Source organism: Polyodon spathula, chromosome 9 (assembly GCF_017654505.1).
Source record: "Polyodon spathula isolate WHYD16114869_AA chromosome 9, ASM1765450v1, whole genome shotgun sequence".
Classification (NCBI taxonomy): domain Eukaryota; kingdom Metazoa; phylum Chordata; class Actinopteri; order Acipenseriformes; family Polyodontidae; genus Polyodon; species Polyodon spathula.
The window spans coordinates 35,706,700-35,721,782 of NC_054542.1; the positions used below are offsets into that span (position 1 = coordinate 35,706,700).

Consider the following 15,083-nt stretch of genomic DNA (forward strand, 5'->3'; position numbering starts at 1 on the left):
AATGCAATCTTTTATTACTACATATAATTACACCAGGTCTCTCCAACTCATTTATCGTTTAGAATATAATTAATTTACTGCACTTCATGTCCGTGCTGTAAAAGTAACACATCAGATGCTAACTGACTGTAATATGATTGGTCAACCTGCCCCCAAACGGCCGAATGTTCGTGTCAGAGAGAGATCTCTCATTGGCTGTGCGACGGATGACGAACTTGTGTTTGAATTAGGGCCGCGACTGCGCAATTGCCAGCTAGAACATTGAAACACAAGAGCGAGGAAGTTAAAATAAAGAAACAGTGTAGTGAAATAAACACACGGCTACCGAACACAAGTGAACTAGATTTATCAATAGTATTGCGTTATTCATGGAAGAGGTTGTGTGTGATAAACACGGTAAGTACTCTTGACAATCTGTAGGCCTGTATTTGAAATGTTTCCATTGTTAGCCACACAGAAACATTACAATTTCAGTTGTCTTAAAATATATATATTTTGTATTGTTATGATGTCTAGAAAGCATTTGCCTGCTGAAGACTGGTGTTCGAGATGGACCCAACAAAGGGAAGAGTTTTTATCTGTGTGGAGCGCAACGTGGGGATCCCTGTGACTTTACAAGGCGAACTGAGTATGTGTTTTCACGAAGTATTCGCCAGTGCTGTGGCATGCAGATTTCTACTCCTTGCACAACAGTATGGGTAGCTTTGATAAATAGACAGCGACCTGCAAACACGGTTAACTTGTCTAAAGATCGGACTCTATTCCTATTCGATAGTAGTGTTAACTTTGGGTCTACTGTACAGTTGTCATTTTTCACAATGTTCAAAGAATATGTGCTAGGGATGCAACGGTTATGATTTTCCCAAACCAAAAGAACACTGATCTCTGTCTGTCTGTCTGTTTGTCTGTCTCTCTCTCTCTCTCTCTCTCTCTCTCTTTTTTTTTTTTTTTTCCATCGCGGTGCCCTTGGTTCTTGCTATTTGTATCTGTAACCGATATCGCTTTTTTTTCTGAATAACGATGTAGACAGATAAGTGTCTGTGTGTATGTATATGCCTTCTAGTTAACTAGAGCATCCAGAAGCAAGGCGGGTAGACTCGGATGAGCAAATGAATGACATTGCTAGAAGGGTCTTTTTTTTTGGAAATGTCGATTGTTGAACCACCCTTGGCACGGCATTGACAATACTTGCGTCTTTTAAATTACGCTGTAGACCTAATTTAGAATTAATAAAACATGAAATGCAGATGCTAAACTGAACCGATCGTAACCGACGTGCATCCCTAGTAGGTGGTAGATAAAATAATTGTATTTTTTTATTTTTTTTTTATCTCCTGTTTTCTCCCAGCATCCCTCCATCTCACTGCTTGCTTCACGAGGACTCATTGGTGGAACTACAGGCTCTTATGAAACAGGAGGATAGACAACACTACAGGTTCTCTCTCTTTAAATAAAATAAGATATATAAAATAATATATTTGCAATCAAGTTACAAAACAACAATACTAATATTTAGAGTGACAATGAAGACTTTTAAAATGTTGGTTTCAGGTTATTCTTCCGGTGTGTTGAAGGAAAGACTGAAAGAAGAAAGTGGTGTGGGAATATTCCATGGCAGGTATGCACCCCGGTTATTTTTCACACATATGATAACATGCCTGTAGGTTGGGTTTGGCTTAAAATAAGTTGGACACTTGAATCTCTGCTAAACATGTAATGTGAAAATATTTATCTTTATATTAATAACAAACAAATCCTTATTTGTAGCACCCTGAACTGGAAAAAAAAATCCCCACCTCTGACAGAGAATCTGAGTTCCTCAAACCTCGAAAGGAGAGGAACCCGTTCAAAGCCCAGAATGGGAACGGGGAACCCTCAGACTGGAAAGTTCTTCATGAAAATGGAGGTGGTAAAGATGAAGAAAGGAAGGGAGGGGCAGAGAGTGGATGTGAGACTTTCAGCAAAGATCCTACAGCATATACTGATTGGAGGAACAGACAACTGCCAGCAGGCATGAAGGTAAAGAAGAGGTCATCTGAGGAGGTAGAGAACAGTGGTAAAAATCCTAAGGAGGCAATGGACAAGAGTAAAACAGGGGAGGATAATTCACCTGCAGATACAAGTGAAGATAAATGTGAAACAGATCATTTGGAGATCGAAGAAGCTTCCCACCTTGATAACGGACAGTTAAAGGGCACACCAGTCGAAGGGAAGAAACCTGTGAGAATAAGTAAACATTCAGACCTGAAAAAACATGAGAAACCAAACAAAGGGGAAAAATCCGAGTACTCCACAGACACAAAGGAAAGAGAAAGTATTGGTGAAATGCGCTTGAAAGATTCATCAACAAAGGAAAGGCAATCGGATCAGAAAAAAGACCATGCAAGCGAGACTCACAAAAAGGAACAAAAGCAGAAGGAAGCCAGTCGAGAGAACAGCAGTGAATTTTCAGAGCGAACTGGAGTGACCAGAAAAGAATCGCCAAAGACAAAAGAAACTAGCGTTTATCTGGAGAGGAAGAAAGAGACTTCAAATATAGAGCCATTGAAAGGGCAGCCTTCAGCTGATGCAAGAGGAACACACAAGTCATCTGGTGAACATGTGCTGGAGAAAGGAAAGAGAGTTGAGCAGAAGCATGGGGATGTTATTGTTATTGATGATGAGGATGATGTGATGGGTTTTGCACAGGCTAGACAGAAGCAGCCAGTTGCAGTGGCTCCAGTGAAGCCTGCTGTTAGCATGGTGCAAAAAACTATTACATCTTTCCCTGGATTTAATTCTGCATCTCAGGTACAACCTAATTCTATGGCTCTGCATAACCAACTTTCAACTCAACTCAAACAGAAGAAGGTATGTTTGCCATTGAATGTGTATGCTTTTAAAGATGACGTGATCTGGACCTGTATTGCCAGAAACTGAGAAAATCTACAATCAGCCTAATGATTGATTACAAAAAATAGACGTGGGGTAACTGCCAGGGGCCAGTTTCACAAAGCATTTGCAGAAATATATTGACTATCTGTTTCACAAAACAGTATTTAAACACCACCTTACAGTTTTACAGAAATTAACAAAGCTAGTGAATTAAAGATTCATGTTTTCTGTTCTTTCAATTGCTGTGGTTTGTGAAACTGGACGCAAGAACTTAGTTATAAAATAGCACAAGTCCAAAACTGTACAATTGACAAAATAGCAATTTAAGTGGATTTAAAAAAAAAAAAAAAAGTTTAGTTTGGACAATAAGCTTCATAATTTATTTGGAGACATGTACTGTACAATATGTTGATGAAACCTGAATAATTCAAGCGCTTCTCATTAAAATGACATAGTCCATTGAAATTTGAAAATTCTTCGTTCTTATCTCCAAGAAATAATATGTTTGTGTGTGTTGGTGGTAGCAGATGTAAGTCTGGAGGCAAAGTCCTGGTTTATTATATATTACCCTGGATACATGAACACAAGTATCAAAATAATCATGAATCTCAATATGTAGATCACAGGAGGAAACAAACAAGATGCTCATGATTTTTTTACTGTTATTGTTTTTTTTTTTTACGAAGGCCACTATGACAACTGTGAATCTCTCGGCTCTTCCTGATAAAGGCCAAAGGCTTTTAAACCAAGTTAAGGAACTGGAAGATGCACTAGGCTCACTGAATTTAACTCCTGCTTCAGACTGTGATGGGAATCAAGTTGGTAAGACTGCAGCTAGAGTAACTGCTTATGTTTTTTATGCTCTTATAATAATCTAAACTGTGAAAGTATGGGTTGTGTTTGTGATTCCTTAGAGATGTGGACAGCAACATCTTGTACAATTACTAAATAATAACATGTCTGAGTGCACATGATAAATTGCTGTAATGTTTTGTTCATGGGACTTCATTGTACTGCAGCCTCTTGCAGAACCACACATTTGGTCACAAACAAGATGTATTCTTGGTAAACGTTAAACATTACAAAAATGATTTTATATGTATAATTAAGGGGACCTATGTGGTATGTTCTAAAAAATGTGTGCTTATTATTTAATTTTTATTTATTTATTTATTTTTGTTTAGGCACTGGAAACAGTTTGTCAATGCATCAGGTATCCGTTCCAAGCCAGTTTAATCCATTCTGTCGAACCAGTAGTGATCAGAAGGGAATCATCCTATTGGACAAGCCACTGCCCTATCAGGAAGCTCATTCAGGAACTCTGGGGCTGCAGTTTCATGGAGGTCCTTCCTTTAGCCAGGGCTATAGCCAGACATATGGAGGTATGGAGCATTTTTTTGCCTCAGCAGGAATGCAATAAGTGAAGATGTACTTATAAAATGAATGTTGTAGCTAAAATCCCTTGCCTTTAAATTGTTGGACACTTTGAACTTGACCCCTGACTTTATATGGAGGTCATTTTCTGTTATGTGGCTTTTCCATTTCCATGATCACATGTCACGCATTGCATTCAATTTCAGTTCTCTTCTAACTTTTGATTGTTGGTATTATGATCCAGCAGAGACAGGTCCTTTGGGAATGGGTTTGCAATGCGATTTTGACTATTTTGTATGCAGACCACCAGTGACTAAACAGCTTGGGGGGAAAATAACAATAATAAGATTTCAAATTCCTCAATGAATTTTATGACTAATTTTAATTAATTTATTATTATTAGTAGTTTTTTTTTATCTCTGATTGGTCTCTCTGGACATACGCTAAAACATATGACATTATTTCCCTTGTACCTTGTTGCCTCTCCCTTTAGTAAACTCACAATACAGCGCTTTGTATGGAGGTCGTATGACTGACGACAGGCGCCTGGCTGTCCGTAATGCAACTGCTGATGCTATCGACCATCTACATAAATCTCTGGAGTCCTGTCCTACTGCAGAAACAGAAGCTGAGGACCCAAAGGGGCTCAAAGTATGTACATTTGACTCCAGCAGTAACTATTCTTAGCAAGTCGCTTTGCCCTCTGATTTCTAGTTGATAAGGTCTAATTGGCAACATACAGAGGAAGTGTGTTGGTGGGAAATTGCTGTTTGGTGGAAATTATTCATGCAATAATGGAGTTCATGCAACACACAACCGCAGGCAATTGCGGTTGAAAGGACAACTGTAATATAGGACTGTTGTGGCAGGTATTGCCAGTATTTTGTCCTAAGAGTGTACAATTCAAATGTGAAATGTTCTTGTATTTAAGCCACTGTATACTTCTCTTTCCTAAGGTCACCCTGCTGCCTCACCAGAAGCAGGCTTTGGCATGGTTACTTTGGCGGGAGAATCAAAAACCATGTGGAGGAATTCTGGGTAACATTGATTTCAAAAGCTTGTTATTTACAGTGATAGAGCTGAAATGCATAGCATCTAGCTGCAGCATGTTTCTTTAATTCACAGAATGTCAGTGCTACACAGAGGGAGAAAGCTTGTGTGAAAATGTTTGTAGAGAAAGTAAACTGAAAAACCAACATACATTTTTTAAGAAGTTGCATGCACAGAGGGGTAAAGCAAAGTTTAATTGATACAGGTAGGTATTGATAAGGCAGCTTTTAAGTTAGGGAGTAATTGCCTTTACCCGTTGTTGTGAAATGAAGCAAGCACATGTGTGATCCTCTGTGTCCAACCTCCCACAGCGGATGATATGGGTCTGGGGAAAACGCTGACGATGATTGCACTGATTCTGTCTCAGAAAGCCAAAGAAAAGAAGGAGGAAAAGGAAGACAAAAAGCAGGAGGGATGGATTTCAAAAAATGGTAATAACCCTAAAAAAAAAAGTTAATTCCGAATGGTAAACCCTAAAAAAAAGTTCATCAATGTTCCTACCTTTATAGCTTTATTAAAACATTTTATTGGTTTTATTTATGTGCTACCATTGAATATTTCCAATAAAGCGACTGGGATATGGCGACACCTCATGTGTATTATATTCACCCATTTTGAGAACTGATGTCAGTCCAGGTGCATGTACAGTACATGTTACTCTTACATTTTAATATAAAATCCAGACATCGCTTGTGATGAAATTTGGTAAAGACACACTTGCATACAGGTAAATGAGATTATCAGTATATGGAGGCACCCGTCTGGAATTGGATATAGTCAAGGTGATGTGCTGCTTTTTCATGCCGCTGATGGCTGTAAGTTTGCAATCATATCTCTGTTACTGACATACTTGTTTGATTGTTTATTTCTGCAGATTCGTCATGTGTGAACTCACAGGGGACTTTAATTATCTGCCCTGCCTCTCTTATCCACCACTGGAAGAAAGAGATAGAGAGGCATGTCAAAGGCAGTAAACTGAACGTGTATGTGTACCATGGAGCAAACAGAGAGAGGAATGCAAAGGTGTAAGTTTAACCAGAACTGATAAATCAGTCCCTTTGCTCTAAAAAGCAGCACACTACATGTCCTCAGTTTGCTTAACAATTTGCTTTTTTCCTGAAATTCCAGAAGGTAAAAAGAGCTTGTAAATTACATACTTTTTTTTTTTTTTTTTCCTTTAGCCTTGCAGAATACGATGTGGTAATTACAACTTACAGTCTGGTGTCCAAGGCGATTCCAGTGAAGAAGGAGGACGGCGACAAACCAGCTAAAGATGATGACGACCAAGTGAGAAGAGAATGCTTGATTATTGGAATTGCTCAGCTAAAATTTACCGCAAATACAAACCAGGTATATGTTGGACTTTTTTTTTTTCAGGACGTTTCCTTACCTCGTCAACCTCTAGTACAAGTAACCTGGCGCCGAATCATCCTGGATGAAGGTCACAACATCAAAAACCCTCGTGTGCAGACCTCCATGGCTGTGTGTAAACTACGGGCTGGGAAGCGATGGGTTGTGACTGGGACTCCCATTCAGAACAACCTGCTCGACATGTACTCGCTGCTGAAGTAATGGTGATATTATCTATTAATCAGAATCGGTTTTATATTGCCATGTACACAACACTTAGTTTGATAAGTAGTATGGCACATTGTTTTAATCCAGAAAGGAAAGATCAAATTAATATAAAATATATTGTTAGCTTTCTGAATTACAACCAAACCCCTGACTGCTACAGATAATAATAATAAATAATAATAAAAACGTGGCTTTTAAGCCCCAGCTTCTGAAGGAAAAACCATGAAAGAATGCACTTAGACACCTAGGAATCATATTTTGTTTAATTCTATTTTCCAAATTAATTTATAATGGTGGGACCTTGATGAAATTGAAAGTGTTTTACACTTGTCTTTTAGGTTTCTCAGGTGTTCGCCCTTTGACGAATATAAGCTATGGAAGAATCAGGTAGACAATGGCTCAAAGAGGGGAGGAGAAAGACTGAATATTCTCACAAAAACCCTTCTTCTGCGGAGAACCAAAGACCAGCTTGATTCCTCTGGAAAACCTTTGGTATGAGCTGTTTATGTGTGTGTGTGTGTGTGTGTGTGTGTAGGTGAGTGAGAGGATAGGGTGGTCAACAGTACTTTTATGCTTACAACATGATAAACATTTTTCTAGGTCTCTCTGCCTGAACGTTGCTGCCAAACCCATCGCCTGAAACTTTCTGAGGATGAACAGTTGGTCTACGATGTAGTTTTTGCACAGTCCAGGTACTGCACATGTTAAAAGAATGGATTTTTCCTAAATGTAGATTTATTATTTTGTAAATATATAACATAATTATTTGCCAGGTGTATACAGTCTTAAAGAAAGGAACATATTCTGCTACTAACAATTATAACTGCATTGCAATTAAAATATGTAGTTTCTGACCTCAACTGTCCTGCATAAAATTATTTTTCTTTTTTTTTCTGTGGTATATTATACAGTGTGTTGTGCTTTTGTTAAGTTTAATTCAATAGTTGATTGTACGCTTGCTCTCCCTGTGTTCCTCACAAATGTCACATGTTGTCATAAATAATTGTTTAGATAAATAATTATCATTAAAAAAAAAAAAAAAAAAAAAAATCAAATTTCAGTTTCAGAGAAGGTCTTGCAGTGAGTACTACTGCCTCACGAACCAAAATGACTTGCTGGTTTTTAAAAGGCTGATCACAGTGTGTTATTATATGAGGTGAGGGACAGGGCAGTCAAGGTTTTGGGCAGCATCTGATGAATCGTGGTCGTCTCTTGCAGATCAGCACTACAGTCGTATCTGAAGAGACACGAAGGTGGGGAGTCCAAACACAGTGGGCAGGCTGATAACCCCTTTGACAAAGGTCAGAGTTTGATTGTTTACAACTGTGCGGTTTACAGTGTATGAATATACAGGTTTATGTGTCTTTTGGGTAATGTATAGTTATCGGGGGCAGGGATGCAAATAATGTTTTGTTGTAAATTCAGAAATACAGTCTGATCTCAACAACAAGTTTAATTTTTCTTCTGCTTGAACTGATAAGGCTATTTGCACAGTAAAGGCTGATCAAGAGAGAAGTGCATAGATGAAAATCCATATTTCTAAATTCAAGTAATAATGACAAGTTAATTTTAAAAAATACAAATATTAAAACAAAAGCAATTAACAAGCAAACAGCCCATTAGGTGCCGCTTGAATGTGTTACCTTGGAAACATGTTTTATATTCTCTTGTCTGTTTGTGAAGGATGCAACCTGCTCATGGTAATACATTCTGGCTGCCAGGGGAGCCTTGGGTAAAGTATGAGTGGCTCAGTCTGCATGAACATGCTTGACGAGTGGAAAGCACAGTCACAGCTGAAGCATGTTTTTAAATCATTTAGGTTTTAGAACACACAGGTGATATAGTCACTTTTTCAGATTGTTGACTGAATAATTTCTTTTGTTTGTTTATTTCCTATTTGTATGTAGTGCTAAAATGATATTTTTATGTTCATGCTAGCAAAGGTAAAATACATGTATTTCTACTTACAGACTATTACAATACAACATCTAAAATTGTAGTTCAATAAAATTCCATTCCCCAATGCTGCTATGTCTAATTTTTACTAGAGTAGTGGCAAAAGACTTACTTTTAATATTTCTGTGCAGAACCTTATAACTGAGGAACTATATAACACCTTTATGTTTTCTCTAGTGGCACGAGAGTTTGGTGCAAGTCAGTCTGGTTCCCAGTCAAAGCCTCAGCCCCAAGCCTCCAGCACAGTGCACATTCTATCCCTGCTGCTGCGACTGCGGCAGTGCTGCGGACACCTTTCCCTGCTTAAAAAGGTAATGAAACTGGGATTTACTACCAAATATATACAGTGCACTGCCCAGTTAACTTATTAATAGAATTGTATCTAACTGGATGGTGCAATCACACTGGACATTTCCATCAATGCGTTCCAAGTTTACTAACTAAAGCATCACCATTTTCAGTCGGGTATTTACGATTTAAGATTGCGATTCGCTGTTAGGCAGTGTTTTAGCTGATGGACAGTACTATCATGCAAAGTGAGCAATACACGTCTCGCTGCAAGAAACAGTGGCTGACGGCAAAGCACAATGCTCTGGCAAATTCATTAACACAGTCATTCTGCACTCTCTTTTTATTAAAAAGCATGTAAAAGCCACATAAATGGCTTGCTTGTCTCTGTTCACTTGCTTGTTGTAGTTTCATGTGTCGCTTATTTTTCCAGTATGTTCTTTTATTTTCAGCACGAACATGCACCTCAGTGCAGCAGTATTTGTAGCGCTATGCATCCTCTGCCTCATTTGACCCGCTTCTGCTATTTTAGCTTTTTGTATACTTTGAAACATTTGTTTTCTTTTGTATATTCCTAAACTGATTTACGTTTTCTCCCCGTTCCTCATCCACTAAAAATATTATATTTTCATGTAATTATTTCAAGCTAGTAGTTGCCAAGTTACCACGCCCTCCAACATAATCGGGTGATAATGTGTTATTTGATCCTCTGACAGCTAAATGTACCTGCTGTTTCCTAGGATACAGTGTTAGAATCAAAATAAAACATAATTAATCCAAATATTGTGTATTTCCTAAAAAATAGTACCTGGAAAATATTGAATAGTAGACAAAAATCAGGTATAAATCAGTAAAAACTGGCATATAGCTGAAGACCTGTAATTTTTCAGTAAAATTCTGAATAAACTGGAAACGTGGAACACTAATACTGCAGTAACATAATGTAGGGTTGCAGAATTTAAAGCTCCATTGGCAAATTGTTACTAAGGCAAAATTCATCACTTGCAATCTGACAAACAAACAGTGTATTCCCCTCAGCAATTTACCATAACTATTCATGGTTTTTGGTATGTAAGAAAAAGTTGGCCTTTAAGTTATTAGCACAAATGTAACTAGCACGATTTGTTTCATTGTTTTAACCTCTAGACCCTGGATCATACAGAGCTTCAGAATGAAGGCATCACTCTTTCACTGGATGAGCAGCTCAATGCCCTGTCCCTCTCGGAAGTGTCCAGCCCTGACCTGAAATCTACCGTGTCTCTGAATGGGACCATGTTTAAATCTGACCTTTTTGATGACACCAGGGAGAGTACTAAGGTATGGTTGAAAAAAGCTTGTGCCTGCATGTAACGGGGTGAAGTGTTTTGTGTGTGTGGGTCTTCACTGAATAGTCATGTGACAGATACAGAGCATTGTGTGTTGACACCCTGCACAAGCACAGAGATTTAATAACACAGGCTGACGGTAGGGTACCAACAATATGAAGTCTTGTTGTACCCCTTGACAGCAACCTCTCCTTTGATGCCCACATCTCCTCCGTGGTCAAATCTTCCTTCTACCTTCTTCGAAACATCTCCAGAGTCCGTTCCTACCTTTCCCTCCCAGATGCAGTGATACTTTGTCATGCATTTGTCTCCTCTTGACTTGACTACTGCAACTCTCTTATATGGTGGTCTCCCAGCACACATCATAAACCAACTGCATCTAGTTCAGAATGTTGCTGCCAGGATCCTTACCAGATGTAAAAAAAACCTGATCACATCACCCCCCTGTCTTGCCCAGCTGTACTTGCTACCTGTAAAGTTCAGGATTATTTTCAAAACTCGCCTGCTTGCCTACAATGCCCTTCATCACACAGTTCCCGAATACCTCCTCAACCTGCTGACCTGCTGTATGCCTGCCCACAAGCTGAGGTCCTTCAACTGGCCTGCTTGTTATCCCCAAGCAAAAGTGCACCACACTTGGAGAACACTCGTTTAACTTAATGATTCCGACTCTTTATAACTCTCCCAGCTTTGGTGCGTGATGCTCCCACCGTCGCGCGCTTTAAATCAACTTTCAAGACCCATGTGTTCTCTCTTGCTTTCATGCTGTATAAGCCTGATATCTGCTATTGGCTGCTGTGTTGCTGCTACCATTTCATGTATTATGCACTTTCCACTGTACTTAATGTATTGTGCTTTTTTTTTTTTTTTTTTCACTCTATAGCATATATTATGCATTTCTCTGTATTTTAAATTATTATGGATTTTCTTGTTGTTACTGCATTTTGTAAAGCACTTTGTGATGGTGGTCCACTATGAAAGGCGCTATATAAAATAATGATTGATTGAACAATGGTAAACCTAGTGCCAGATTTAATAAAGAAAGCAAAACAAAATAAAATAAAGCTTAAAAAAAAAAAAAAATTGCCACAGAAGGCAAGCACTAGTCTCACTAAATGAAACATCCGGCATCAAGAATCTGCTTCACTACAGCATCCCTCTCTTACTTCATTGGGATCAACATCTCCTAAACTAACCTATTTCTGTTGCTCCTGAAGTCCTGCCCTCCCAGCGTCTCCGGGTCATTGTGACGATCTTGGCTGAGCAGCCTTCACGTGCACCATCTTGCAGTCGAGGGATTTTGTAGTCCTCCTGGATGTAAACAAAGCAAACTTTGAATTGGCGCCCGTCTGTGTAGCTATGGCCTTGCTGTCGCCTTGAACTGTGGCTGAGATGTTTTTTGATTTCTGCGCAGCATCCCCGAGCACACCCTCCCAGCCAATCCGGACCTCCCAGTCAGCTTGGCGCCAGGCAAGCTCGCTGCTCAACTGGTCGCTGAGCACCGTGTCTCCTGTTGCTTGTCCCAGCTAAAGACAGTCATGTACTCTAAGAACCAGCGTCAGGACTCTCCCTGTCGCACCGTATTTCTCAAGAGTAGATTTTTATTGACCAAGCACATCATTTCTTATAAAAAGACAAATCCATGCAACAACAGTACAACACATGTGTTTGAACAACCTTTTACCTGATACAGCCATACCATCTAAGGGTAAGATCTTGGAAAATTAAAGTAAGATTGGGCCTGGTTCGCGGTTGGTCTGATGGATGACGTCTGCACATTTAAAGATCGCATGGCACTTTTGAAAATGACTTGGTGTTCATCTGTTATGGCTAAGTTCCAGTAAAGCCTTGAAGTCACAGGAATGTTTCATTTTGGCTTTTGAGCTTCTTAGATGAATTTGCATTCCTTCTCTTTATTTGGTTTTAATTGGTATTTATTTATTTATGTATTTATTTTTAGATATCTGCAATACTTGCTGAGCTGAAAGCAATTAAAAGTGGTCCAGTTACTCAAAAAAGGTAATCTTGTGCTTTTTAACAAAGAAAGGATGTTACACCGTATTCACTTTATGTTAAACATTCAGTAGATTCTTTATTTTTATTTTTTTATATATACAGCTATGGCCAAAAGTTTTGCGCACGTTGATTATTTATTTATTTATTTATTAGCAGATGCCCTTACCCAGGGTGATTTAAGATATCATTTAAAAATAAAACAAACAAAAAACAACTGTTGAAACGTAATTTAAATCTTTTATTTAACATGTAATCATGTATTTAACATCATGTAATCCAAGAAACTACACAATGATATCAAAAGTCTACTGGAATTCATAATACAGTATTTCATGTTAGATTTTGAAATGTCACATTTTTCCATTTTTGTCAGTTTTTCTTTAAGTATATGGAAAACTGCAAAGTGGTATGTAATTCAATATGTTAATGTAACATTATTCAGCAGGTATAATTTGACTATGAAGCAAAATGTGTTAATTCTATAGGGTGTGTAATAAAGGAGGTTTTTTTCTTTTTTTGTGACTCGTATCACTTTTTGATTGATTGTTACATTGGGTATTTGTTTCTGTTAGTGTGATTGTATCACAATGGACAAGCATGCTCCGTATTGTTGCTGTGCACCTGGACAGAATTGGTTTACGTTGCGCTACAATCGATGGATCTGTCAATCCCAAAAAGAGAATGGATCTTGTAGAGGAATTCAACACCAACCCCAAAGGACCACAGGTAGACACACTGAAAGCTACATAAAGCTGTCCGTTTTGTTCAGCATCCTGGATGAAGAATGCATACTGCACACCCCCCCTGCTTCTATACTGTGGAGATCACATATTAAATAAAATACTATAAAAACAATCATATGCATGTGTGATGTGTCATGAAAAAGTATATGGATATGTATCTAATTCAGTTAAATTAAAGTTATGCAATATAAAATTGATTTGTTGCTTGACTAATTGTTCAGGTTATGCTGGTGTCTCTCTGTGCTGGAGGAGTTGGCATAAACCTGATTGGAGGAAACCACCTCTTCTTATTGGACATGCACTGGTAAGGTCAAATGTCATTTAAAAGAGCTTCATCTTACTTACTTGCTGTGTGTAATTACGTCTAATAAGAGCAGTGCTGCAGAGCTTTGATCCTCATGCCATATGGAGTGAAAGTGCTCAAGGTTATTATGTATTTTGACGGAACATTAACAGTATTTACTGTGCACATGAAAACATATTTAGTTTCGTATATTAAATGTGCTTAGATTAATTTTGGGTGATCCCCTTAAAAATCTTGCTTTACTTTCTAGGTGTAACACCTGTACTTATTGCATGTTCTGCTTGTTTTGACTGAATGTGACCTTCATTTCGAACCACAGGAACCCAGCTCTGGAGGACCAGGCCTGTGACCGTATTTATAGGGTAGGACAGATCAGAAGTGTAACCATACACAGGTGAGAAGACAGTTCCATTAATTCCATTTCCCTCTACTATGCATGCAATGGCCTTTTTCACCTTCGTAGGTTGGTAGTGATGAAGACCAAAAAAATGCAATAAGGAATATTTTTTTTTTTTATTATTATTAGATATTTTAAACACACATGCAGCTGGGACTGTTGGGCCAAAAATAATATCAAATAGTTTTTTTTTTTGTTGTTTTTTTCCCCAAAGAATGTGTTGAGCTGGTTGTCAGCTGCATTCTTAGCTGCTCAAGAGCAGAAGAGGAAACACATTTTGATGTGCACTTTTCTTTTTAAGTGAAAGTGTTTCATTTTTTTTTTTTTTTTTTTTTTCCCCCTTTGGTCGTCTTTTTGTTTAATCTAGGTTTGTGTGTGAGGGGACTGTAGAAGATAAGATCACAGAACTTCAAGACAAGAAAAAAGAACTGGCAAAGAAAGTGCTGTCGGGAACAGGAGACTCCTTCACCAAACTTACATTGGCCGACCTCAAGATCCTTTTTGGTGTCTAGGCATAAAGGACTAAAATCTAAAGTGTAGCCTGTTTGTCTTTTCCCTTTCCACTGAGAAATAAGGGACAGCAATTTGTTTGAGTTCCTCTGAGTTTGGCATAGCTAGTCAGAAGATTATGATGAATGATTTATGTCTCGAAACTTACTTTGTCACACCTAAGCTTATGACCTCCCATGACATCACGCTGCGATGGACCATTTTGGTGTTCGTTCTTCACAGATTGGTATGATCACAAACCACCAATGTCATAACTTCACACACTTCGTGCACTTAAATGTTTTTGGAACGTGATTTTGTTTTTAAAAACGTATTACTGTTTGTAGAAGTTATTTCCTCTATTGTTGAAATGTGTCTACAGTAATGCTTTTTTTTTTTTCAAATGAATAATTGATTTAAATATGAGATACAAAGATATTAAAAAATAATTTACAGCATTACTGGTTTACATTAAACTTGGCAGAAATAAACATTCAGGATTCAGTTTATTTATTTTCTAATTTGATTTCAAACATAATTTATTATTGCAAGTGCAAACCGTGCTGTTTGCATGTGCAGTACATCTATGGCCACCCTATTGAATTACCTCATTTTGTTTCATAAAGTAGAATGAAATCTGCTGAATAATGTTACATTAACATTGAATTATACACTGCTTTGTAGTTTTC

The 15,083-nt window shown here is 38.1% G+C and overlaps 1 protein-coding gene across 1 annotated transcript; it reads left to right on the plus strand.

Moving 5' to 3' along the window:
• Positions 1 to 237: 237 nt before the first annotated feature.
• On the plus strand, positions 238 to 15,058 carry ttf2 (transcription termination factor, RNA polymerase II). Its single transcript, XM_041259319.1, has 23 exons — positions 238 to 396; positions 517 to 628; positions 1,349 to 1,435; positions 1,552 to 1,618; positions 1,768 to 2,850; positions 3,561 to 3,696; positions 4,059 to 4,256; positions 4,742 to 4,899; positions 5,205 to 5,286; positions 5,610 to 5,729; positions 6,173 to 6,323; positions 6,480 to 6,585; positions 6,676 to 6,866; positions 7,215 to 7,368; positions 7,477 to 7,568; positions 8,095 to 8,177; positions 9,010 to 9,143; positions 10,267 to 10,437; positions 12,406 to 12,464; positions 13,034 to 13,187; positions 13,426 to 13,508; positions 13,828 to 13,902; positions 14,273 to 15,058. Exons 1-23 carry the CDS (start codon positions 369 to 371, stop codon positions 14,415 to 14,417), a joined length of 3,669 nt encoding a protein of 1,222 aa, XP_041115253.1. The 5' UTR covers positions 238 to 368; the 3' UTR covers positions 14,418 to 15,058.
• The last annotated feature ends 25 nt before the right edge of the window (positions 15,059 to 15,083 follow it).

Bases quoted from the DNA above. Each gene is read 5' to 3' on its own strand.
- ttf2 (XM_041259319.1), top strand. From the start codon at position 369: ATGGAAGAGGTTGTGTGTGATAAACACG. The intron at 4,257-4,741 runs GTATGGAGCATT...CTCTCCCTTTAG, and splicing joins CTATAGCCAGACATATGGAG to TAAACTCACAATACAGCGCT. The intron at 6,586-6,675 runs GTGAGAAGAGAA...TTTTTTTTTCAG, and splicing joins CTAAAGATGATGACGACCAA to GACGTTTCCTTACCTCGTCA.